Genomic DNA, 26,352 nt, shown 5'->3' with positions numbered 1-26,352 from the left:
TATGTATATAAATCCATGGACATATTTTTTTATATATCGTGGTGTAAAATAATGTTTCACTAATTTGTTTTACAGTCAACCAGTTTAAAACTGTCTTCCTTGCTCTGGTGAAATATATCATTAACAGAATAATGTTCAAGATTAGCCTATATGGCCTGAGATTTTCTGGTAAAAGCTCTGTTGCATTGTCTACAGTTTGAGCTGCCATTCCTTGGCTCTGTGGTATTAGTCTGAGAAGATACTTGAAATACATATCTTTGAACCCAATATAATTTGTGTTGGTCCAGCAGCTTTGTACTCCTGGCTGCTCAGACTGACACTGAACCTTTATGCCAAATAAGCCTTTGTGTCTTAAATAGCCACTGCAGTTATCTTTAAACATCTGACTAGGTCTGCTCGATAACTGGCCAGAGGCATTGAGTGATTCATTCAGTCAACATTTACTGAGGGTCTATTAGGCAGTGAGGACATAAAAGTGAATACAATTCAGTTCCTGCTCTCAAAGAGCTTATAAATAAATGTGTTGAAGACAGAAATATATTTGGATTCTGAGACTTAAAAATGTTTTATTTCAAGCAAATGTCTTAGAAGAAGTCAGGATTGGAAATGAAGGATTAGATTAGGTTATTCTCAGAAGAAGGAAACAACATTGCTGGTAGCAGCTGGAAAGATCAGCCCAAGAGCAAAGAAAAAGTGAGGTTGGTTGAAAGAATCCTATATAATAAAAGGCTAATATGCAAATCGACCAAACAGCAAAAATGACCAGTTGCTATGATGCGCACTGACCACCAGCGGGCAGACACTCAATGTAGAAGCTGCCCTCTGGTGGTCAGTGCGCTCCCACAGGGGGAGCACTGCTCAGCCAGAAGCCAGGCTCATGGCTGGCAAGTGCAACGGTGGTGGTGGGAGCCTCTCCCACCTCTGCGGCAGCGCTAAGGATGTCCAACAAGCGGGCCTAAGCCAGCATTCGGACATCCCCCCAGGGGCTCCCAGACTGCAAGAGGGTGCAGGCCGGGCTGAGGGGCCCCCCCCCTCCCAAGTGCACGAATTTCATGCACCGGGCCTCTAGTATAGTCATAAAGGAGTGGAATAGGCTGTGTGTTCAGAATGCAGGAGAGAACTGAGTTTGGGCTTGTAAATGGTATGGCTTCAGTTTGGACTTGTAAATGGCATGGTAACACACTGATGACCTGAAGCAAAGAGGGACCCTGAAGCAATACAGTGTTAAGACAAGCTTTCAAGACAGAATTAGATTGAATCCCAGCTTCTCAGTATGTGGCTTTGGGCACATTACTTAACCTCTCCAAGCCTCACTTTCCTCATCCATCGAATGAGGATAAAACAGAATAAGGATTGGTGTGAGGATAAAATATCATGCATGTAAAGAAAGCACTTAGCACCTAAAAAGTCCTCAACATGTGTTAGTTGTTAATATGACTGTTTAAAAAAAGACCTTGTTTGTCCAGTGACTATAGGGGTAGATGGTAATACCAAGGCTTGGATTGAAGGTAGAAGCAAAGGGAACTGGCAGGAAAGGAGAACTGGGTTACCTCTTTATGGCCTTTGGTTGGGGATCTCTCCAAATGGAGCTGAAGGAAGTGCCAGCTGCAAAAGCTGGTGGACCCATCAGGATGCCTGAGAATGCCCTGGTGTGGATCAGCTGTGGTCAAACAGCTTCACAACCTGTGAACTGCCTTGTATAAATGTACTGCCATGTATAATAATAGACATACGTATATATGCACATATATGTAATCTGAAAGGATAAACATTAACCTTAATTGGCAATTTCCACGAAGGGAGGAGGAGCTGTGGGAGGGGAAGAGGGAGATTGAGAAGTTGTATTTTTTTTCTATATACTTCTATGACTTTTTCATAATGAAAATGAGTTTATATGTTGGATAAAAAGAATTAAAAAGAAAACCAATATGCTTACAAAAAAGAAGAAAGGAGATGAAAAGTTACCTGCAGAAATTGCTTTCGATCCAAGTCCTGGCTCCCTGATGCCTGGTTAAAGCCACAGCCTACAACAGAGCACTGGGTTAAAGGTCCTGAAGAAAAGAGGAAGTGAAATGTTTGGTGTCCATGTTGTGTGTGCCAGTTCCACAGGGCAAGGCATGTAGCAGCAGTTCCCACTGGTATGGGAACTTCTTTTCCAGCCACCCACTCCAAGGCCAGGAAAGTTCAACAAGTACATGGAAGATCAGAGATCTTCTGTAAATGCTGAATTTACTCCGAGGTTTGCTGCCGCCCATACAGCTTCTCTGGGCAGCCTCCAGAGACAGGAGCCCAGCCCAGCCCTCAGTGCCCTCTCCGCCCTGCTCTTCTGGGCCGCCAGCAGCCCTCTCTCTACCCGAATTGTGGCCCTTCCCAAGCCTGCGTCCCAGCCCCGCCCCTCTCTCTGGACGCATCTCTGGGCCCCATCATCACCAGGCGCCGGGCCCTCCCTCCCGCCCCCCCCTTTCTCCTCCCTCCTTCCTTCCCTCCCTTCCTCCTACTCTCCCTCCCTCCCAGCTCCTGCACCAGGAAACGGCCTGGATCCCGGCAGCCAGCGGCCTGACCCGTGAGATCCCTAACCTGGCAGGCAGGAGGGATTGGAGACAGGCTGAGGGTTGGGGTGAGGGAGGAGCAGGGCCTTTGGGCTGCTCTGGGGGGAGACCGGAGTAGAGATGGTGTCAGCAGGAAGCCCTTGGCCCTGGGTTTCCCGGGAGGACAGTCATTAAACATGGATTCGGCCACACAGCTGGTAGAGCGTTGGAGGCAGGGGCCTGGTCCTGGGAGCTGCAATCCCAGCCTTTCTCAGCCCAGACCCTAATCCCTGGCCTTCCCCACCTGCCTCTGATATCCCCCTCCCCTTCCCAGGGCTCCACGCAGGCCAGGAGGATGAAAGGCCCCAGCTGGGGGCTCCTTGCCACCAGTGCTGGGTCCTAAGAGCTGCCATCCAGGCTGGGTGAGTGTGCCCTTCCTTCTCTGCCCCTGGCACCCCTTGGTTCCCCCACCTTTCCCTTCGGCCCGTCTCCTCCCCCATCTTGTGCCTCTGCCAGCATCTTCACATCTTACCTCTGGGGAGGTTCTAAGCCTCTTCTCTAGCCAAAAGGTGTGTACTACAGAGCCGGGTTTGTAGGGGTATCATAGAACTGTTGTTGTCTTGTTATGGGTAAAATCTAAAGTAGTTTTAAATTAAATGTACTTGTTTACATTTAATAACAAGTAAATTTAATTTAATTTGTTGTTGCCTCTCCCTGCCTAGTGGTCTCTGAACATTCCCTCCCACCCCCCTTCCTGTCTCATTGGGTTGGCCAAACCTGAAATGCCCCATTCTGTTTCTCTGACTATATATATTCACGCCAGTCTTTTATCCTTGGCCTTTACAGCCGCCCGGATGGCGACCCCAGCCTCGGCCCCAGACACACGGGCTCTGGTGGCAGACTTTGTAGGCTACAAGCTGAGGCAGAAGGGTTATGTTTGTGGAGCGGGTCCCGGAGAGGGCCCAGCAGCTGACCCGCTGCACCAAGCCATGCGGGCAGCTGGAGATGAGTTCGAGACCCGTTTCCGTCGCACCTTCTCTGATCTGGCGGCTCAGCTGCATGTGACCCCGGGCTCAGCCCAGCAACGCTTCACCCAGGTCTCTGATGAACTCTTCCAAGGGGGCCCCAACTGGGGTCGCCTTGTGGCCTTCTTTGTCTTTGGAGCTGCTCTGTGTGCTGAGAGTGTCAACAAGGAGATGGAGCCACTTGTGGGACAAGTACAGGAGTGGATGGTGGCCTACCTGGAGACGCGGCTGGCCGACTGGATCCACAGTAGTGGGGGCTGGGTAAGAAGCTTCTCAGTTGCTGCTCTGCACATCCCTCTGCAAAGCTGGTCTCCAGGAGGGGCGTGGTGGGGGGTGGGGGTGCTCTGGCTGGAGGCTGGGAGGCTGTGCTGGGAATGAATGAGGCATGGGGGCTGAGATGCCCTATTTGGGTGGAATCAGATGCCCTCGCTATGGGCATGACGCAGGATGCTGCACTCCAGGGCTGCCATGTAGTCATCACTGGATGGGCACATGGTCTAAAGCAGAGAACAGAATCCATAGTACCCATGGGAGTGCCAGCAGGCAAATGGCATCCAGACGTCATTTTACACTTGAGTACATGGGCATAGGGGGAGGAATCAGGGATGGGTGGTGGTCAGGCAAGTCTAGTCAAAGGATGCCAGTTCTGAGTAGAATTTTTAAATTTTTTTTTTTTTTTAGCAGAATTTTTGTCCAAGGAAAGGTTGGGATTCACTTGAGGCAGGGAAGGCAGATAAGCCAAGCGCTCATGGGGGATGAGAGGGGATTGCAGTCAGTTAGCTTTGGGCCAGAGTGGGGCTGGGTATGGGGTAGTGCTTGCAGTGAATGGAACTGGAACTCTCCCTCTCCTCTTTTCTCTACTCTTTCCTCTCCTGATATCCCTTTCTCCTTCTTTCTCTCCTACTTCCCTTCTCTCCCACAGGCGGAGTTCACAGCTCTATACGGGGACGGGGCCCTGGAGGAGGCTCGACGCCTGCGGGAGGGGAACTGGGCCTCAGTGAGGACAGTGCTGACGGGGGCCGTGGCACTAGGGGCCTTGGTAACTGTAGGAGCATTTTTTGCTAGCAAGTGAGAAAGTCCAGGGCCAAGTGGGGCTAGGTGTGCTGGGGGACAGGAGAGCAGGAACAGAACAGAGAATGCCCTTGAAAGAAGTGGGGTGAATGGATGGGCATGGAACTAGGATGGGAAGGGGCAGGGTAGTGTGTGAGGGAACTGAGTGTGCCAGGCAGGCAGTTGGAGGAGTGAACTGGAGACTTGGGGGAATGTACTGGGAAAGTCAGGGGGCCAGGAGTTGGAGTCATTCCAGGGGGAGGGGGAGGTGGGAGGGATCATGTCTGTAGGTGTAGGCACAGGAAATGAGCTGGGGCTCAGTTTGCAGCCCTGAGGAAGGCGGACTTGCATAAGGGGCTGGCATCTCCGTTGGATGAGTGGGATTTGGGGAAAACACAGAAGGCACGTCCCTTCGAATGGGAGCTCAGATTCTCAGGTGATAGGGAGAGGTGGCTGTGACAGTGGGCTGCTTGGACATGCGTGTGCATGTGCATGCTGGGCTGCTTGTCTAATCTGGTGGTAGTGGGATTCTTGAAAGAGAAAACATTCCCTCTTGCAGTGGCAAGAACAGGGGCAGTTCTCTGCCCCCCTCTCAATCCGCCCCCCTTACCTTGTCCTGTTGCCCCAGGGCTGAGGGAGAAACACTGTATACAGATGAAGGCTTCGGTCACTTCTCTGCAGAAAGTCGTTAGCAGGGCTTTGGAGAGAAGTGCAGTTCTACAGCTGGCCTTGTTCCTTCATGGTCCCCCTTCCTTGTGCATCATGCACTTGCTGCTGCCTCCTGGGCTCTGACAGAAAGGCGGGGCTGCGGAGCCTGCAGTGGGTAGAGGCTTTGGTAGCTTGACCTGCCTGCCGCCTTCCTCTCCCACTGGGGTACACTGGTGCCTAAAGTGTCCCCTATCTCTGGGACCTTATGTTCCCAAACTTAAACTCTAAATTGGGGCTCTAATTAATTTTCCTTCTGAGTGTAGACGTACACGCTGATCTAGAATACAGTCTGGGTCCTGCACTATGTCTCAGTGAGACTGTTGATGCCTTGAGAGGAACATTCCAGCTCTGAAACCTATGGGTGTGAGGGTGATGTGTACCCCGTGCCTGGCCTGTTCCGTGTGGTGGGCTTTGGTGCTGCTTTATCAAGGGCCAGGTGTATGGGTTCTAGAGTACCTACCATGATCTGGAAGCATTTATATTTTCTTTGAAGCCACGCTACTTGCATGGGTGTTGTCTGTACCTCAGAGTCTGCGAATGTTAACTTTAAAGCTCACAGCCCTCTAGAACAGATTCAGATTATAGCTTTTTCTTTTGAGAAAGAAATGATTTCACTCCAAATGCATGCCCTGAGCCAGACCTCACTGCTGCACTTTCTAAGGTGCTAAAATTGCTGCTCTCCGATGCTGACTTCTCCATACACAGTGCTCTAGAACCCTGCCCTTGATCCTGAGCACTGATCAGCTTAGCTAGACCATGGTTAACTCTTGGAGATTTTTCACTTGGTCCCAGAAGGTGGCAACATAGTTGTACTCACTAGAATGTGGGACCAAATTGGCCTCAGGTGGTTAGCCCAAACTTTTATGCTTGAGAGAGGGCTGCACTTTTTCATGGTATTTATGGGGGAGGTGGTAGGCTGCACGTGCCACTCGGTCTGTCATGAGTATGCGGATGCTAGAAACTCAGAGTGGCTCTGTGGCAGCCGTTGGGGTGGGGGAGGGGGTGGGTCTCTGACTTGCTCAGGACAAACTAGGCCGGTGGTTTTCAAACTGCTTGGCAGAGCCCCGACATTTCCTAGGGGTTGCCTCAGGAGTCCTTGGGGAAGATGAAGGTGAAAGGGGAGGGTGGCACTCTGAGCAGGCTGGGCCACTTGCCCTCAAACAGAACAGCTCTCCTTGTAGTTGTCTTACACGTCGGGGTTCAGGGTAAGATTTTATTTGCATTAAGGGGTTTGCTGCTGAAAAAAAGTTAGAAAACCACTGACTAGACCATCAGCTCCAAATTGGAGCCTGTGCTCCCCCAGATTTGGGGCAGACTTGTTACCCTACCCTCTACTACAGGGTGCCTTTCCATGTTAGCTCTTCTGGGGGGCCTTCAGCAAACAGGGGCAGTGGGGACCATGGTTACTGAGATGCCCTACTCTGAGGCCTTCACACCTGGGTGGAAGGAGAGGCTGTATTCTGAAAGTGTAAGGGGGTTGGTATGGATTCCTAGAAGCATAGCTTGGGTGGGACCACAGTGAGCTGTTTTGAACTATCTTGCCCTTCTTGAGGGGCAATGGAAACCCCAGAGAATCTTCTGTCAGGGAAAAGTAGAGACTCTTCTAGAGCCATAGAGTTCCTTGGGATTAGTTCTTGGCCAGGAAGCCTGAGTATGGCTCCCAATTTTTAAACCCATTCCTTTTTTTTTTTTTTAAATAAGGGAAATAAATCTAATTGCTATTTTTCAGAGATTAAATAGATGAAGAGGGTGTTTCCTTCTCTCCAGAGCCCAAAGGGACAAACAGGGACTGCTTAGGCCAAGGAAGGAGCAGAAGTAGAGCAACTGGGTCCTGCGATTATTAAGCCCACTCCCCACTTATTCTAGGGCATACACTATTTTACTTTTTTAAATCATAAAATGGCAGGAGAAAGATTTGGTTAGTTTAGAAGAAAAGAAAAAGCTCTATAAATATAAATATATATTCCTGTATTTTTATTTAATAATTTATAAATACCAAGTTCGTTTGACTTTTATTTTTGTGTAATATGTAATGGTCGTATTAAAAATAAATAAATAAAGCCCAGAAGTTTAATGAGAAGGACTGATCAGGGTTTGTGACTTCTACACTGTGTAGCCTGGGGTCAGGATGTTTCTTGATCCAATCATCTCGACATGCCCTTTGTTAAAGGCAAGAACTGGAGTAATAGAGATTTTGGAAGTGTTGAATAGGAAATCAGAGTTGTTCCCCTATCCTCCCCCTTGGGTCAAATGCCTAAAGCCAAGAACTCCATCTGTGCCAGCCCAAGCCCTAAGAGGTTGTGTGTATACTAGTATGGTACTTTGGGACGGCACAAAGAAAACCTACCAAATATCTTTGTATGATGGCAGTCAAGTCTCCAGTTGTTCAAACTCTAATAAGAAGTGTGTGATAGTGAGCATTTCTCCCCAATATACCCTGTTGCCTACTTTAGACTTAAAATAAGTCTGGCAAAAATGAAGTTCCTGCTTTCTTTCCCGATCCCTTAAGACATTTGGTTTCGGACATTTTAATGCAAACTGCTAAGTTGGATGGAAACGACAGGAATTAGCCCATCCTCTGTACTTCTAGTCTAGGACCACATCAAAATCATGTCTGACAGGAATAGTGGTCCTAATTTTAAATTACAAGCAGGAATTTTCTAGTCTTTCTAGAATCCAATGCAATAAAATATTTGGGTTTATGTGTTAAAATTGTAGAAAGAAATAGATTGCTTAGAGGCATCCAGGGTTGCATTTCCATTCTCTGTAAAAAAAATATATATATATACAGGGCAAGCCATCTTAAAATCTGAGAGTGGCTTGGTGAACATGGCACCAGGGGAAAGGGGAATTAGATGCTCTTAATAGTTAATACCTTCAGGCTATGATAGCTAGTGCATTTATCTCCACTGCAGTGTTATTGGTTTAATAATTGATTGATTTATATTTGCCAAAAAGCAACATCTTACTAGAATACTCAAAAGATAAAACATGGGAAAATACAGATTTTTAAAATAGGGAAAATTGAAATATTATAATAAAATGAAAGCAAAAGGAAAATTAATGCACAGAAGGCATTCTTTAAGCGGTTTTCCCAAATACTAAAGCGAGGCTGTGAATTCAGTTCTGAGCTTCTTGGCAGCAAAGACAAATTAGAAAACACAATGAGATTCACATTCATCTTAGGATTTGTAAAAGTATATCAGTTCCCAAGATGGGCAAAAAGTTTTGTGGCTCTTCTGAGAAGACACTGAGTGATATCAAGGACACCACAATCTATAATACCTGAGAGCAAATATGCTGAATTTTGCACCACTGTTTCTTATAGAAATGCCAAATGGGGATTCAGTAGGCCCTAAGCTTGTTTAACTAGGTTCATCACAATTTGGCCAAAATATGCTCTATGATGCTACAGTTTAATACTGGGATAAATTTTAGACTAAATGGACAGGTGGATTGTTTACCTTTCAGTTTTCTGTGAATGTTATTTCTCCAAATGGCATTTTTGGTTAAAGTTAAGCAACATTTAATTAAAATTTTAGCAAGTTGATGGACTGTAGATATTCTGTGTTTTTAAGACTAGATCCTTTGAAAACTTTAAAAGCTGCCTTAAATGTGGATAGAGGTGAGATATAAATTACAATATTTTAAAAATCAACCAGAAAACAGTATAATGAAATATTACATAGTTCTTCATTCAGTCATTCATGTAGCAAAACATTCAAACATCTTTTGTGTGTTAAGCATAGTTCTAGGCACTGAAGTAGAGAAGTGAATAAACAAGCACAGATTTCTGCCATCATGTTACTTACATTCTAATAAGAGAAACAAACAACAGATAAATAAATCTAACCATATTCACGAACATAACATTTCATGTTAGGTGACAAATGCTATGAAGAGCCTAGCTGGTTTGGCTCAATGGATAGAGGGTCCGCCTGCAGACTGAAAGGTCCCAGGTTCAGTTCCGGTCAAGGGTACATGCCCGGGTTGTGGGTTCAATCCCCAGTAGGGGGAGTGCAGGAGGCAGCTAACCAATGATTCTCATCATTGATGTTTCTCTCTCCATCTCCCTTCCTCTCTGAAATCAATAAAAATATATCTTTTAAAAATGCTATGAAGAAAAATAATTCATTAGGGCAGGATTGGAAGGTGTACGTATGTATAGATTTCAAATTTAAATAGAGTGGTTAGGAAAGGCCTCATTTCTAAGGTGATGAGTAAAGTCATTAAAAATGAAATTGGAGCCCTAGCTGGTTTGGTTTAGTGGATAGAGTATCAGTCTGTGGACCAAAAGGTCCTGCGTTCGATTCCAGTCAAGGGCACATGTCCGGCTCAATCCCCAGTAGGGGGTGTGCAGGAGGCAGCCAGTCGGTGATTCTCTCATCATTGATCTTCTCTCTCTCTTCCTCTCTGAAATCAATAAAAATATATTTTTTTAAAAAGGAAAAAATAATATATACAGTATGTTCCCAAAAATAAACAAATAAATGTGTGCACACATGCCTCTATATGTACTTTTGTGTTGAAAATTTAAGGAAGGGTATATACCAAAATATCAGTAGTGATTATCTCTGGGTGGTGGATTTTATGGGTGATTTTGTTTTATTCTTTTTGTTGTCAGTATTTTCTGATGTTTTGCAAAAAGATGTTTTTATTGCCAAGCTGGCATGGCTCAGTGGTTGAATGTCAACCTATGAATCAGGAGGTCATGGTTCGATTCCCGGTTAGGACACATGCCTAGGTTGCGGGCTTAATCCCCAGTGGGGGTCCTGCAGGAGGCAGCTGATCAATGATTCTCTCTCATCATTGATGTTTCTCTCTCTCTCCCTTCCTCTCTGAAATCAATAAAAATATATTTTAAAAATACGGGTTTTTTTGCCCTGACTGGTTTGGTTCAGTGGATAGAACATCGGCCTGCGGACTCAAGGGTCCCGGGTTCGATTCCAGTCAAGGGCATGTACCTTGGTTGCAGGCACATCCCCAGTGGGGGGTATGTAGGAGGCAGCTGATCGATGTTTCTAACTCTCTATCCCTCTCCCTTCCTTTCTGTAAAAAATCAATAAAATATATTTTAAAAAAACCTAAAAAACTAAAAAAAAAAATATATATATATATATATATGTTTTTTATTGCATTTATTTATTTATTTATTTATTTATTTATTTATTTTTATTGGTTTTAGAGCAAGAGGAAAGGAGAGGGAGAGAGAGATAGAAACACTGATGCATCAACATATATTGGCTGCCTCCTGCATGCCCCTACCGGGGATCGAGTCTGCAACCCGGGCATGTACCCTGACTGGGACTGCTTGGTGCATGCCTCGACCCTCAACCACAGCCACACAGAGCCAGGCTATTTCCTCATATTTTCTGATATTTTAATAAGGAATACATAATTCTGGTACAGTATATTAAAACAAGTTTTTCAGGTACAAAATTTTTAAAAAGTTAACCAAACAGACTGGAAATTAAGCAGCCCAACAGAGGTTCCTTCTCATTTAAATGGCCACCTCACTTACTAGTATATACAAGGGAAGACCTAGGGATTGAAATAGGTAGGGCCAGATTTTGACTAGAAAGAATTGGAGTCTGGCCCCGCAGGTGTTGCTCAGTGGTTGAGCATCGACCTATGAATCAGGAGACCATGCTTTGATTCTGGGTCAGGGCACATGCTCGGGTTGCAGGCTCTATCCCCAGTAGGGGGTGTGCAGGAGGCCGCTGACCAATGATTCTCTCTAATCACTGATGTTTCTCTCTCCCTCTCCCTCTCCCTCTCTGAAATCAATACGAATATATATATATTCGTATTGAAAATATATGTATTTTTTTTTCTTTTTTAAAAGAAAGAGTCCTAGCTGGTTTGGCTCAGTGGATAGAACATCTGCCTGCAGACTAAAGGCATGTACCTCGGTTGCAGGCTCAATCCCTGGCCCTGACTGGGAGGCAACCAATCAATGTATCTCTCTCACATTGATGTTTCTCTCTGTCTCTCCCCCTCCCTTCCACTCTCTCTAAAATTCAGTGGAAAAATATCCTCCAGTGAGGATTAATAACAAAAAATAAAATATCTTAAAAAAAAAAAAAAAAAAGAGCTCTGGCCGGTTTGGTTCAGTAGATAGAGCATTGGCCTGCGGACTGAGGGGTCCCAGGTTCAATTCTGGTCAGGGGTGCATGCCTGGGTTGCGAGCTGGATCCCCAGTAGGGGGCGGGTAGGAGGCAGCTAGTCAGTGATTCTCTCTCATCACTGATGTTTCCCTCTTTCCCTCTCCCTTCTTCTCTGGAATCAATAAAAAATAACAAGTAACAACAACAACAAAAAAGGAATGAATTGGAGCCTGCTTTAAAATAGAGTAAATGATCAATCTCTAAGGTTCTATATTAACACTGTCCAATATCCTCCTATATAATAAAAGGCTAATATGCAAATCAACTGAATGGCAGAATGACCAGTTGCTATGACAGGCACTGACCACCAGGGGGCAGATGCTCAACGCAGGAGCTGCCCCCTGGTCGTCAGTGTGCTCCCACAGGGGGAGTGCGCTCAGCCAGAAGCCAGGCTCATGGCTGGTGAGCACAGCGGCGGTGGCAGGAGCCTCTCCGGCCTCCGCAGCAGCGCTAAGAATGTCTGACTGATGACTTGGGCCCGCTCCCTGCAGGAACATCCCCCGAGGGCGCAGGCTGGGCTGAGGGATCGCCCCCACGCCAGTGCACAAATTTTGTGCACTGGGCCTCTAGTAAATATACAAGCCACAGATGTCGTTTTACATTTTCCAGTAGCCTCATTTAAAATAAGCCAGTGTGGCTTAGTTGGTTGGAGCATTGTCCTGTGCACTGAAAGGTTGTGGGTTCAATTCCTGGTCAGGGCACATACCTAGGTTGTGGGTTCGATTCCCAATTGGAGTGCATTCAAGAAGGCAACAGATCGATGTTCCTTTGTCACATCAATGTTTCTCTTTCCCTCCGCCTCTCTCTAAAATCAGTAAGTATGTCCTCAGGTGAGGATTAAAAAAACAAACAAAACCCAGTAAAACTAATTTTAATAATATTTTGTTTAACCCAGTATATAAAAACTTAAAATTTCCATCTATAATTAATATTAAACAATTAAGTTATTTTATAGTCTCTTTTTCATACTAAGTCATTGGATTTGGGTGTATATTTGACACTGCCAGCACATCTCATTTTAGACTATTCATTGCTTCATGGGCTCAGTACCCATGTGTGACTATTAGTTCTAGATTATAGAGAATTATTGTAGCCAGTAAAAATTTCAAAGCAGAGCTCTGGCCAGGTAGCTCAGTTGGTTAGAGCATCATCCCATAGTCCAAGGTTGTGGGTTTAATCCCCCATCAGGGCACATACAAGAATCAACCAATGAATGCATAAATAAATGGAACAACAAATAGATTTTCTTTCTCCAAAATCAATCAATAAATAAAATTAAGCAAAAAGTAAATTTCAAAGCAGGAGTCAAAAATGGGCATGAAACTACCAAGAAGCCAAGTATTTATGTTTAGTGAGAAAACTTTTCCCTTCCAGACAAAACTGGAGATATCCTCATTCATTTTACTAATTTAATTCTCCTTTTTGCAATTGCACTGACCATTCACTTCTATTAACACATTTTTCCTTCTTGAGTACATCACTGAGTTTCAGTTTTCCCAAAATTCTTCAGCTCTCTATTGATAGTTTATTACTGAAGGAAAATAATATACATAATGGGTGGATCTCATATTATTACATATACTAACTTTAAAAAAAAATTCTCAGAATCATCTCTTTGATGTTCTTTATACATTAATAACAGGCAAGAAATCAGATTTTACAGAAGATGATTCACTTAGTTACCACTTATTGAGCACACAGGGATAGGGAATGGGTAAATATCAGTAAGATGGCATCCATGCCTTCTAACAGGGAAGTATCTTTACAAGTCACCATTCAAATATCTTTTTTAATATGTTTGAAAAAGTAATCATGCTTATTAGAGTAAGTTTGGAAGTTGGCGTTTTTACAAATTTTAAATAGCCCCCCCCCACACCACCACCACAAAAAAAATAATAATATATGATATTGTGGAAAAATTTTAGAACATAGAAAATTATAAAGAAGATGATCAATCATAATCCTACTACCCGGAAAGAACCACTATTAATGTTTTGGCATATTGCTTTCCCATCTTTTATGATCATACTTATACATAATATATAATTTATACTCCAATTCTGATTATTATTATATAGCAAGCATTTTTCTTTATCATTAAAATATTCTGAAGGTATAATGACTATGAAAAATTACACCTATGTTTGTACAATAATTTTCCTGAAAATGCCCACATGGACATTCAAGTTGTTTACATTTTTCAGTTTGATGGATGTTTTAATTCTCAAATATTTTCCCAGTTTTTAGATTATTTGTTAATGAAATATGTTTTAATTGATTTTAGAGAGCGAGGGAGGCAGAGGGAGAAATAGATAGAAACATAAATGATGACAGAGAATCACTGATCGGCTGCCCCAGTAGGGGACTGGGCATCCAGCGTGCAACCCGGGTATGTGCTCTGACCAAGAATCAAACTATGCTCTCGTTCACACCCACCAGGCTAGATTACTTCTTTAGAACAGATGATAAGAAACACAATTGCTGAGTTAAGAATTTCAACATTTTTTTTCTTTTTTTTTTAACACCAAGCAACTTACAGGGCTACTGCTTCAAGAATTTCAACATTTTAAAAGCTTTTGGTGCCTTAACCGGTTTGGCTCAGTGGATAGAACGTTGGCCTGTGGACTCAAGGGTCCCAGGTTCGATTCTGGTCAAGGGCATGTACCTTGGTTGCAGGCACATCCCCAGTAGGAGGTGTGCAGGAGGAAGCTGATTGATGCTTCTCTCTCATCGATGTTTCTAACTCTCTATTCCTCTCCCTTCCTCTCTGTAAAAAATCAATAAAATATATTTTTAAAAAAGCTTTTGGTACATACTGCCAAAGATAAGACTATACTGGTTTTTGCTCCTTTTTACCCCCAATACCTAATTTTGGGGGTTTTTAAAAAATAAGATATACATAATTTTAGTCATTCTTTATATACAATTTTGCATTCTACTTTTTTGGACTAACAAAAATGTTTATGTTATCACACACTATGTGTAAACCTTTTATTTTTATTTTGTTGGTTAATCCTCACCTGGGATCTTTTTCTATTGATTTTTAGAGAGAGTGGAAGGGAGAGGAAGAGACAAAGAGAAACATCAATGTGAGAGACACATTGATTGGTTGCCTTCTGTACGCACCTCGACCAGGGCTGGAGAACCTGCAACCAAGGTGCGTGCCCTTGACTGGGGTCGAACCTGGGGCCCTTCAGATTGAGGGCCAATGCTCTATCCACTCAGCCAAATCGGCTAGGGCTGTGTAAACCTTTTAATAGGTACATAATAAACTTTCGATGTAGTATAGTTTGCCTACACACTTGTCTATTGTTGGACAAGCTCCTTCTTGGGCACCTCCATTCAGAACCCTCCATTTCAAGTTTTTTTCCAGTTTCAGCATCAGATATAATGTAATCTTTGTGTTTTAAAACAAACCTTACAGTAATTTTGATAGATCTGAACTTTGAAAACTGACTTTTAATTCCCTGCTCACTTCTAATTAGTCTCATGACTTGGGCAAGTTACTTTACTTTTTCCTCATCTGTAAAAAAGATAGGATTTTGGAAATACTTCCTAGGGTGGTCATGAGACTTCAATGAGATAATATAGTAAAGAGGCTAGGATCGTGCCTGTTACAAAATCAAGTGCTCAACAAAATTAGGAATGAAGGCATTTAAAAAAAATCCCATTTCTCTTAATTGGTTTGATTAGATTAAACTAGGTCCCAATAAAACACCCAAATCTTTATTGGATTAGGTACAGTATAAAAGGTTTTTCTTCCAGTGAACTCACATTTTAGAGCTTGTTTTCTGTGCTGAATTTAGTTCTCCCAGACCACTGACGCTGATGAAGAAATTTTCAGTGAAATGTTTAAAGGACTGTGACTGTCACTCTGCTCCAAGTTCCCCTGTTTCTGAGGTAAGGATTTGTGAGAAAAAGTGAGTGAGCGGGGAAGAGTGGGGTATACTGAGAAGCTTTTGACTTTTGTTTTTGCAAACAGGGATGTCCTCTAGTCCAAATCCTCCTGCTCCTATTGGGGTTAACTATTTGGTTGGGCTCGCGTTAAACTGGCTTTCAAACCATAGCTTGGTCTGGCTACAAACATCCCTCTTGCCGACTTAGCACCTCCGTTCTTTCATTCTTAACAAATGCATAGGATCACTATTGAAATATGGCAACCCTGCCTTCCAGGACTAGGTCTCACTGGTATCTAATAGTGCAACAGTGTGGTGGGATCCTGACTGGAAAGTCCTCTGGGGTCTGAAGGAGGGTTTGGGGGCTGGGAAAGCACTGAAGATGAAGGGTGGTACCCAGAGCCCCAGTCAATGCATCCTTTGTCAGCGAACATTATTGGACACTTAACTATGTCTAGGTATATTACCCCACAGGGGAGATGCAAATATAAATAGGATCCAGCCTCTTATCTCCAAGCTCTCAGGACCTAGTTAGGAAACTCAACACAAAATAATTAAGGCCACAGTGAAGTATTCCCCCCACCCCACCACCATGGGAGAGGAGGGGAGGCTAGTGGAAGGCTTCTCAGAAGAGGTTTGTAACGGTCTTGTTGAAGAGGAGCTGCAGGTACAGAGGCTCCGGCGGGTGCAGATACACGCACTGGAGCGAGTGTGGAAATAACATCTGCGTAGTAGTCTAGTCCTGAGGTCTGTAAGCCACGGTGACCTGGACAGCAAGGGGGAGCAAACTCAGTCTGGGAGTGGTGCTGATTGGAGGGGCGACCCTGGAAGCCGAGAGACCCATTACGGGGACAGAGCAAAAAGTCCAAGCAAGACAAGGAAGAGGCGAAACTGGGACATGCGCAGAGGTCTTGGAAAATACGCCCGTGCAGGAAGACGGAACGGAGAGGACTCGTGCCTGGTAGCTCTGGAATAAGGATTCCTCCCTGCTTTCTTGTTTGGGAGACCTGGTGCATGGTAGTACCAATAATTTGAACGGCAAAGGCAAGCTCCATCTTGGGCACCTCCACTCAGAACCCTCCATTTCAAGCAATATCCCATCTGCGGGTGCTTTTCTGGTCAGGAGACCAGTTTCCAAAGACCGCCGCAATGTGTCCGGCTCGTACCTTCCAACAGTTAGCAACCAGTAGTGTCAAATGGTGGCCACCTTAAGACTAGTCACGTGACCTGCGTTTTCCCGTGCGGTAAGCCCGGCATGCCATTTGGGGGCAAGGTTCATCCATCAAAACGGATGTCAGCCCTTCGCGAGCCAATCGACATCTGAGACTGGGCCGCTGCGTCCAAGCAATCGGAGGATTGGTCCTTTCCACTTGTCGAGCCAGCGACCAATCACGAAGCGGCATATACCTCGTGCACCCGCCCATAAACGGAAGAAGCAGGAAAGTCGTCACAGCGTGTCGGTATTGTTACCTAAGGACTTGAGAGGAGGTGGGACGCGTGTTGATTGACTGGCCGATTTCACCTACCGGGATTTGAGAATTTGGAGCAATCCCCCGCCTCGGAGGTGGGGTCTTATTTGATTGCCAAGTAACATTCCCCAATGGAGTCTTAGCTCGTAGTGACGGGCAGGCTGCTTGACTAATGAGTCGTCGGCGTGGCCCGCACAGCTCTCCAATCGCTGGGCGGCGGGCCCCAGTCTGAGCGGCGATGGCGGCGGCGGCGGCGGCGGCAGCGGCAGCGGGGGCTGCGGGCGGTCGGGGCTCCGGGCCGGGGCGGCGGCGCCATCTTGTGCCCGGGGCCGGTGGGGAGGCCGGGGAGGGGGCCCCGGGGGGCGCAGGGGACTACGGGAACGGCCTGGAGTCTGAGGAACTGGAGCCTGAGGAGCTGCTGCTGGAGCCCGAGCCAGAGCCCGAGCCTGAAGAGGAGCCGCCCCGGCCCCGTGCCCCACCGGGCGCCCCAGGCCCTGGGCCTGGCTCGGGAGTCCCCGGCAGCCAGGAGGAGGAGGAGGAGCCGGGACTGGTCGAGGGGGACCCGGGGGACGGCGCCATTGAAGACCCGGTGAGGGAAGGAGGCGAGCGAGCTGGCCGCGGACCGGCCGTGTCACGGGAGGCCCAGGGCCCGGGCGGGGGGTGCGGGTGGGCGGGGAATAACGTGGCTGGGGCCGGGCCCGGATCCTCGGCCGCCTGGAGAGGCCCGGCCGGGTGGATTCGGGCGTCATGGGTGCCTGGTGTTGTTGCACAGAAGATTGCCTGCGTTTCTTCTCGTAATGACCCTCGCCTGGGGTGAGGGAAATGGCCGAGCACGGCCGGGGCCGCGTGCGGTGCGAGAGCAGGCAGAGCCCTGCGGTGGTTCCTCTTCAGCTCTTCTCCATACCTTCCCCGCTCATTGTAGGAGCTGGAAGCGATTAAAGCTCGAGTCAGGGAGATGGAGGAGGAAGCTGAGAAGCTGAAAGAGCTGCAGAACGAGGTGGAGAAGCAGATGAATATGAGTCCACCTCCGGGCAATGGTGAGTGGCTGGCGCTTGCACGCGGAGCCGGTGGCCGGATGGGAAGGGTTGTGCGGGATGAGATGGCCTGGACCTTGGAGCTGCTTGTCGGCAGTGCCGACCAGGTGCCGGCGGGCATAGTCCATCGTGTATTCCGTTGACCTTTGTGAAGCAAGCTGTTTTGGTGAGGGTAGTGGGTGCCTCCCTTTGTCCCTGTTACACACATATTTCTCTTTGTTCTTAGTCTACCTCTACCCTTTGTGGAGGTTGCCAGCTGGCATTTGACCTTCAAGCTTAATAGTTCTTCCTCAAATTGGTGACTCTTTAGTTAGGAACCCTGAGATAAACCGCTCAGCTGCAGGGCTTCCCCTTTAATCAGATCATTTCAACCAAACCTGTTCATTAGGGACTTGACTTGGGAATGGGAGGGGATTCCTGTACTGTTTTCTTTGACTTTTTTTTTTTTTTTTTAAGAATGTATTACCTTATTTCTTCATTTGGCTAGTATTTAGTGAGAACCTACTGTGTGCTAGGCACTATTTTAGGCAGTGGGTACAGCAAAGAATGAACCAAAATCTTCGTGTTCACTAGTGATGATGGTGGTGGTTCATATATTGGTCAAGTAAAAAGCAAGTTTGTTTTTTTTTTTTTCTCCTCCAAAGCTGGCCCAGTGATCATGTCTATCGAAGAGAAGATGGAGGCTGATGCCCGATCCATCTATGTTGGCAATGTATGTACTAAGGCCCAGATTGGGGTTGGTGGGAGGTCTTATTTTGGGGGGGTCATTTAATAGAAGCCTTGAAAGGAACATCTCTAGGATAGGTGATAGATTTGGGGGCTGAGGGAGTGTTGGGAGGTGGTAAAAAGTAATAGTAATCAGCAGAGCCTCGGGTTGGAAAGAAAAGAGATTAGTTCCTTAGAGAACCAGATTTGATGTACTTTCCTCGGTATCAGTGATGGCGAACCTTTTGAGCTCGGCGTGTCAGCATTTTGAAGAACCCTAACTCAACTCTGGTGCCGTGTCACATATAGAAATTTTTTGTTATTTGCAACCATAGTAAAACAAAGACTTATATTTTTGATATTTATTTTATATATTTAAATGCAATTTAACAGAAAAATCAACCAAAAAAATGAGTTCGTGTGTCACCTCTGACATGCGTGTCAAAGGTTCACCATCACTGCTCTATATGGATAACGTATACCTCAAAGGCTAAGCAGTGTATCTATTGAGGTGGGAATTTATCCAGTACCTATGAAATGTACCTCCCCTTCAAATATATATGTGTGTGTGTGTGTATTTATATATCCCCACAGGTGGACTATGGTGCAACAGCAGAAGAGCTGGAAGCACACTTTCATGGCTGTGGTTCAGTCAACCGTGTTACCATACTCTGTGACAAATTTAGTGGCCATCCCAAAGGGTAAGTGTGGGGTCATTTTAGTCACAATTTAAAAATAGATTATTTTAGCCCTCGCTGGTTTGGCCCAGTGGATAGAGTGTTGGCTTGCAGACTGAAGGGTCCTGGGTTTAATTCTGGGCGAGGGTACATACCTCGGTTGTAGGCTCCTCCCTAGTGCGGGTGCTTGTAGGAGGCAACCAATCAATGTATTTATCTCACATCAGTATTTCTCTCTGCCTTTCCCTCTCTCTTCTACTCTCTAAAAATCAATGGAAAAATACTCTCAGGTGAGGCTTTAAACAAACAGATAAAAACAAGTAGATTTTATATTGAGGATTAAGTTAACTTGCTGTTCCAACAAGTGTCCTTTGTCTTTTTTAAGAAATATATTTTTATTGATTTCAGATAGGAAGGAAGAGGGGGAGAGAGGAATAGAAACATCAGTGATGAAAGAGAATCATTGATCGGCTGCCTCCTGCAAGCCCCCTACTGGGGATGGAGCCCGAAATAGGGCATGTGCCCTTGACCAGAATCGAACCCGGGACCCTTCAGTCCGTAGGCCGACGCTCTGTCCACTGAGCCAAACCGACTAGGGCTTAACACATTAATGTTGATGTAAGGGCGTAGGCAAAAGTAGGTTCACAGTAGTGGGTATGGGAGAATATATAATACAAGAATAAACTTGCTTACTCACAACTGTAAACCTACTTTTGCCCATCTTTGCATTTCAGAGGTTGCACATAAATGCTTTCAGGGGCTAGACAAAATAAAGATGAAGGCTAGATATGAATGGGATCATGAACTAGAAGGGGAGGGGCAACTTCTGCTTGGCCTTACCTGGTTCTGTCATAGAAATTCAGGTCCTATATACCCTGTTTTACAATTTTCTAAGAGTAGCTGGACATTTTGATTAAAATTTTTCATTAAAAATTATTTGACCAGCTGGCTGGCATGGCTCGGTGGTTGAGCATCAACCAAGAGGTCACTGGTTCGATTCCTGGTCAGGGCACATGCCCAGGTTATGGGCCAATCAATGGTGTTTTTCTCATTGATGATTCCATCTTTCTCTCCCTTCTCTCTCTAACAATTAATGAAAACATTAAAAAATTTTTTTTAGCCGAAACCGGTTTGGCTCAGTGGATAGAGTGTTGGCCTGCGGACTGAAGGGTCCCAGGTTCGATTCCGGTCAAGGGCATGTACCTGGGTTGCGGGCATATTCCCAGTAGGAGATGTGCAGGAGGCAGCTGATCGATGATTCTCTCTCATCGCTGTTTCTAACTCTCTGTCTCTCTCCCTTCCTCTCTGTAAAAAATCAATAAAATATATTTAAAAAATAAATAAAATAAAATAAATCAATAAAATATATTAAAAAAAAAAATTTTGGCCAATAACTTAAAGGGTGAACACATTGTACCCAAACAAAGCATGCCTGCAAAGTTGAATTTTACCTGTGAGCTACTATTTGCATTCTCAGATAGCTAAAGTCTCACTTTTTTGCAGGTTTGCATATATAGAGTTCTCAGACAAAGAGTCAGTGAGGACTTCCCTGGCCTTAGATGAATCCCTATTTAGAGGAAGACAAATCAAGGTAAGCCCCATGCTCATTGCTATTTTGGTTCTATGTAAACTCTCCAGGTTGATTAAAGCTCTACATTGTACATCCTTCGCTCAGGTAATCCCAAAACGAACCAACAGACCAGGGATCAGCACAACAGACCGGGGTTTCCCACGAGCCCGATACCGTGCCCGGACCACCAACTACAACAGTTCCCGAGCTCGATTCTACAGTGGTTTTAACAGCAGGCCCCGGGGTCGTGTCTACAGGTCAGGATAGATGGGCTGCTCCTCTCCCCCACTTCCCATGAACCTTTATGTTTACTTCTCTCCTGATCTGAGGAACCTTCCCTAACCCACCCCTTGGTCTCCAGGGACTTGGTCTCCTGCCTGTGCAGGGTGAGGAAGGTAGTTGCAGGCCAGGCCAGGCGGCCAGTCTCATCATCTTTTTCTGGAGCAGGAATTGGTCATAAGGGCTGGATTTCTCCACTCTGTGCTGAGATGCTTCTTCCCCCAGCATGATTTTCCTTGAGAGTTGGTGGCAGTGAATGGGTTTACACAGAAAGTTTGGAAGAACAGGGCCTCAGAGCAGCGAAAGTACTGCTTGGACATTTTTACTTTTCCCAGTTAGGGAGGGTTGACGTTTGAAGGTTCCTTGGAAGAATACCAGAGGCTAGTTGATCCTCAACAACCATGAGGGAGGATATTGAGATATTTACTCTTTAACTGAGCCAGTCTTGTGCGGTGCCCATGTTGCTTTACTTCTCTTTTCACTTAAATAGGTAAGTTAGGTATATAGACCTGGGCTTTTCATAGTATTTACCTATCTGTTCCCAGGAGTTAGGTTCTGTTGGTGAGGGCCTAGAGCAGCCGTGGGCAAACTACGGCCCGTGGGCCGGATCCATTTGAAATGAATAAACTAAAAAAAAAAAGACCGTACCCTTTATGTAATGATGTTTACTTTGAATTTATATTAGTTCACACAAACACTCCATCCATGCTTTTGTTCCGGCCCTCCAGTCCAGTTTAAGAACCCATTGTGGCCCTCGAGTCAAAAAGTTTGCCCACCCCTGGCCTAGAGTGTAGACCGTGGAGAATTGAGAAAACTACATACAATGAGTCTTTTTCCTTGCTCTTTTGTCTCGGTTGCACTTCTCTATTGCCACTGTTTGGAGAAGTATTTTGTCAATTCCCCCCTCCCATTTGCCAGCTGTATCATTGTTTCTGAGATTGTGGGGTCAGTTTTAGTATACTTGGACATTTTCTTTGCCCCCCTTCCCTTCACAGTAACTGGGGCGAGGGCCCATGGGGTGGGGCTTGTACTGAGCTATCTAGTGATTGTGTTAACACCTAACTCTCCTTCTTTCTTCCAGGGGCCGGGCTAGAGCGACTTCATGGTATTCCCCTTACTAAAAAAAGTGTGTATTAGGAGGAGAGAGAGGAAAAAAAGAGGAAAGAAGGAAAAAAAAAAAGAATTAAAAAAAAAAAAAAAGAAAACAGAAGATGACCTTGATGGAAAAAAAAAATATTAAAAAAAAAGATATACTGTGGAAGGGGGGAAAATCCCATAACTAACTGCTGAGGAGGGACCTGCTTTGGGGAGTAGGGGAAGGCCCAGGGTGTGGGGCAGGGGGCTGCTTATTCACTCTGGGGATTCGCCATGGACTCGACTCAACTGCGCAAGCTGCTCCCACTGTTTCCCTGTCCCACTTCACCCCTTTGGGGGCTGCTCAAGGGTAGGTGGGCATGGATGGTAGGAGGGATTTTTTTTTAAACCCAGGGCTCTGGAAGGACACCAAACTGTTCTGCTTGTTACCTTCCCTCCATCTTCCTCACTTTCACAGTACCCTCCTGCCTGCTCCTGTCCTGCCAGGTCAACCACCCACCCCACCCCTCTTTTCTGGCTCACTGTTCCTTCAGATTGCCTGGTGATCTATTTTGTTTCCTTTTGTGTTTCTTTTTCTGTTTTGAGTGTCTTTCTTTGCAGGTTTCTGTAGCCGGAAGATCTCCGATCCGCTCCCAGCGGCTCCAGTGTAAATTCCCCTTTCCCCTGGGGAAATGCACTACCTTGTTTTGGGGGGTTTGGTGACTTTTTTTTGTTTTTCAGTTTTGTTTTTTTTTTCCCTTTGCTTTTTTTTTTTTTTCCCTTTTATTTGGAGGGAATGGGAGGAAGTGGGCACAGGGAGGTGGGAGGTGGATTTTGTTTATTTTTCTAGCTCATTTCCAGCGGGTGGGAGTTTTTTTAAAATGTGTCATGAATAAAGTTGTTTTTGAAAATAAAAATTGTTTGGCCTTTTGAGTGTAAGGATTATTTATCTTCCTAGTCTGTCTTAGATTCCAGATGACTGTTAATTCTCCTTTGTGGAAATGCTGGTGTTGTGGAGGGGAAGTTCTTAGTTATGAATTAAGGAATAGGAGTTAAAGTGAACAACTTGCAGCAACATTAAGTGTTTAGTTGAGGATGGTGGGTTTTTTGGATATCATGTAGCCCTGATTGGTATTTGAGAAGTAAATTAAATGAGCTTGGGGAAGTAAAAGAATGGCTAGATTAGAGTGATCTAATAGCACTTTTGTGTGTGTTCCTGATAAAACTTAACGTGCAAATGAATTAACGGCATGAGCACTGCTAGAATCTTAAGATTGTGGTCTGGGTAGCCTATCCTGTCTTTACCCCAAGGTGAGAAAAACAAACATTTAGCTAATAGTTGCAAAGCTTATCTTAGCCATGCAGTGACCACATAACATGGGCTAATTTATTTTGCATCCTTCCCTTAAGGATCAAAACAGGCTTTCATTGTTTTAGTATCCTTAAATTTAGTACAGTGGGCCCTCGGGTTACATTGGAGATCCGTTCCAGTGGCTCAAGGTAATGTGATTTTCACTGTAGTAAGTTGGAACCCACCTACATAAGTGCCTACGTCACTCATGTGGAGCACATACACAGCAGTACTGAAAAAAGGTAAAAACAATTCCTTACCTTTACTTATGGTAAATAATGAAAAACATAAAGCACATATGTACATACGTCATTGAAATGATGGAACTTTTTTTTTGTAAGTAAACTAGTGGCTCGGTGCATGAAATTCGTGCACATTAAGAGGATTAATTAGAGGAAATATTTTAATATTGCTATTTGCCCTTTCTCAGAAGTGTCTTGAGATTAAAGAAAATGAGTAAAATGTATATGAAAAACTATCTGTCAGAGTCTGGGGCACACCACCGGACCCAGAGTCAAGTCCCTGCCCACCCACATGTGCCTCAAAATCGTGCAAGACCCAGACCTGGCCGCCCCCCCACCACTGGGCTAGATCCATTGGTTGGTCCCACCCTTGTCAAGCCCTGCCAGGTGGGGGACACAGCCTCAGGTCCCCTGGCCCAGTGCTGGGGTGGGGGGGGTTGTGGCCTGAGGTCCCCCATCAAGCCCCACCAGGAGGAGGGCTGCATCTTGAAGTCCCCAGGCCTGGGGCAAGGGGAGCAGCCTGAGGTCCCCCCGCCCAGCACTGGGGCAGGGGGCACACTTTGAAGTCACCTGTCTAGCCCTGCTGGGCGGGGAACATGGCCTGAGGTCCCCTGGCCTGGTGCCAGGGTGGGAGGTGGGGCCTGAGGTCCCCTGTCAAGCCCCATGGAGGGCGGGGGGTGAGGGGGTGGATGGCACAGCCTCAGGTCCTTGATGATTGCTTGTTAAGGCTCATTATGAGAACAGCTTCCACTGTGGGTGCAGTCATCTTGTATTACAGAAACCCCCACTGCTGTGGGTGCCGCCATCTTTGTGGTGGAGTGATGGTCAATTTGCATATTCCCTCTTTGTTATATAGGATGGGGAATGGTGACATAATCATGAAATGACGTACGTTGAGTCTGACGTAACCTGAGGACTGTCTGTAGTTCAGTTACTTGGTCATATTAATAACCTAATTTCTCCATTTTATATTCTAATGTCAGATTAGTCTTAAAATCCTTGGGTACTGTAATCACCCCCACTCAAACTTTAATAGAATCTCCATTACTTAGAGGACTTCAAATATTTAAACTTCTGTCCGTGCCATTCACTCATGATCCCAGGATACGTTGTCCATGATTGCCTCAGATCTAGATTCTTAAGTAATCTTCAAAAATGGCTCTATTCCATACCTACAAATCTTTAATCCACCTCTTAAATGGCTTGGTGTTCTGAATTCTTGGGTGGGTAGTTGACCACTTAATTTAGCATTTGATCATTTTTTGTACTGTATGTGACTTAGTAGCATTGGAGGGTCTGTCTTTAACTAGATTTAACTCAGTGCCTTGTAATCTGAGTGCAGATTTCTGCAGAAGCTGATTAGCAAAAGGCTATACTATTTACTGGAAGAAGAAACATCGAAGTGGCTTGATGCTGTTAATGCTGGGAAGGTCTCATCTATCCACCAGGAGGCACTAAATAGCCATCAAAAATCCTTATAAATCTTTTGGATCTTGGAGGATTAATTCATTTTTTGGACTCTTGTTTATAGTTTTGTATGTTTAGTTAACTCAATATCCTATCCATTCTCTCCATTCTTTAACTGCTTGAGCAACCCCTCATCTTCACTGCAATGGGCTCCTAGCAGATGTCTCGGGCTCCAAACTGTTCATGTTGGCAGAAAGGCCCTTATGCTGCTATCGTAAGTATAAACTAAAGTGTGGACCTAAGGCCTTTTCCAGTTTGATCCTGATTAAATTTTCCTGCCACACCCATGAGTTTTACTCTTCATGTGTTGCCCAGGTTCTCAACTCTGCTGTGCCCAGCACATCTATTCTGTCAGAGTCCTAAGTACCACAGTTGAGAAATCTCTCTTGATTTCTTAGAATGAATCACTTGCACTCAGGACAAATTGTTTCTATCTCTAGCACTTCATGGTTTTATAACTAGAATAATTACATCCTCATTTCCCCACTAGACTGCAAGCTCCTTGAGGGCATGGACTTTGCCTTTGTAAGAGCTCACAGTGCCTGCCACTTAATCGGTGCTCAGAAGATGTTAATGGGTCCCTCTATCCTGAACCTGCTGGGTCCTATCCTTATAGGAATCAGATTTCCAACGTCAGCTGGCCTCTTTTTTTCCTGTGGCAGCATCAGTGATTTTAGGAGCCATGGCATGGAAAGTAAGTTGCTTTCCTTGGGAAAGATTGGTTACTTTTCTGTCAATCCTGACAAGCTCCTTCTTAAACAAGAAATAGGAATGAGCCCGGTCTCATTGGGATTCTGTAGGAAGGAAGTGTCTAAGAGAGAGAGGGAGAACCTGTCTACAAGATTTCTTCTCTGGGGTGAGGGTCTGAGCCAGAGATCCTTAAGCTGATAAGTGATACAATGATTGAAGACAACCCAGTATTTTTTAGGTAGATTTGCCCAATCTGACAGCAATAGAGAAAATCAGTTGCTAGGTTTTTTCAATGATATAACTTCTCTTGCTTTTATATGTGGTTTAAATGAGTAGCCTTTCTCAAATCATGACATAATTTTTAAATATCTTTCAAATCTTGATTTCTCATGCCTCTTCCCCTCGCCCCCCTTTTTTTTA

At 45.2% G+C, this 26,352-nt stretch overlaps 1 protein-coding gene across 4 annotated transcripts; it reads left to right on the top strand.

Moving 5' to 3' along the window:
- Window positions 1–2,459: 2,459 nt before the first annotated feature.
- LOC118679075 (bcl-2-like protein 2) lies at window positions 2,460–22,318 on the top strand. Of its 4 annotated transcripts, none has more exons than XM_036355424.1 (7): window positions 17,067–17,432; window positions 17,766–17,880; window positions 18,522–18,589; window positions 19,177–19,283; window positions 20,763–20,850; window positions 20,935–21,086; window positions 22,190–22,318. In XM_036355424.1, the coding sequence occupies exons 1-7, from the start codon at window positions 17,082–17,084 to the stop codon at window positions 22,227–22,229; spliced, it is 921 nt and encodes a 306-aa protein (XP_036211317.1). In that variant the 5' UTR covers window positions 17,067–17,081; the 3' UTR covers window positions 22,230–22,318. The 4 variants fall into 4 exon arrangements, with proteins under 4 accessions (XP_036211327.1, XP_036211336.1, XP_036211317.1 ...); XM_036355451.1 differs by lacking the exon at window positions 17,067–17,432 and adding an exon at window positions 17,522–17,656; XM_036355434.1 differs by lacking the exons at window positions 17,067–17,432; window positions 17,766–17,880; window positions 18,522–18,589; ... (2 more) ...; window positions 20,935–21,086; window positions 22,190–22,318 and adding exons at window positions 2,460–2,563; window positions 2,863–2,950; window positions 3,375–3,814; window positions 4,476–8,458.
- The last annotated feature ends 4,034 nt before the right edge of the window (window positions 22,319–26,352 follow it).

The sequence above is a fragment of the Myotis myotis genome, unplaced genomic scaffold, assembly GCF_014108235.1.
Source record: "Myotis myotis isolate mMyoMyo1 unplaced genomic scaffold, mMyoMyo1.p scaffold_m19_p_1, whole genome shotgun sequence".
NCBI lineage: Eukaryota > Metazoa > Chordata > Mammalia > Chiroptera > Vespertilionidae > Myotis > Myotis myotis.
This window is presented reverse-complemented; position numbering and strand designations above follow the sequence as displayed.

What these genes read in the sequence shown, in the direction of transcription:
- LOC118679075 (XM_036355424.1), top strand. Translation starts at nt 17,082, where the DNA reads ATGGCGGCGGCGGCGGCGGCGGCAGCGGCAGCGGGGGCTGCGGGCGGT. An exon ending in GAGTCCACCTCCGGGCAATG is followed by an intron (nt 17,881 to 18,521) that starts GTGAGTGGCTGG and finishes TCTCCTCCAAAG; the next exon opens with CTGGCCCAGTGATCATGTCT. An exon ending in TTAGAGGAAGACAAATCAAG is followed by an intron (nt 20,851 to 20,934) that starts GTAAGCCCCATG and finishes TCCTTCGCTCAG; the next exon opens with GTAATCCCAAAACGAACCAA.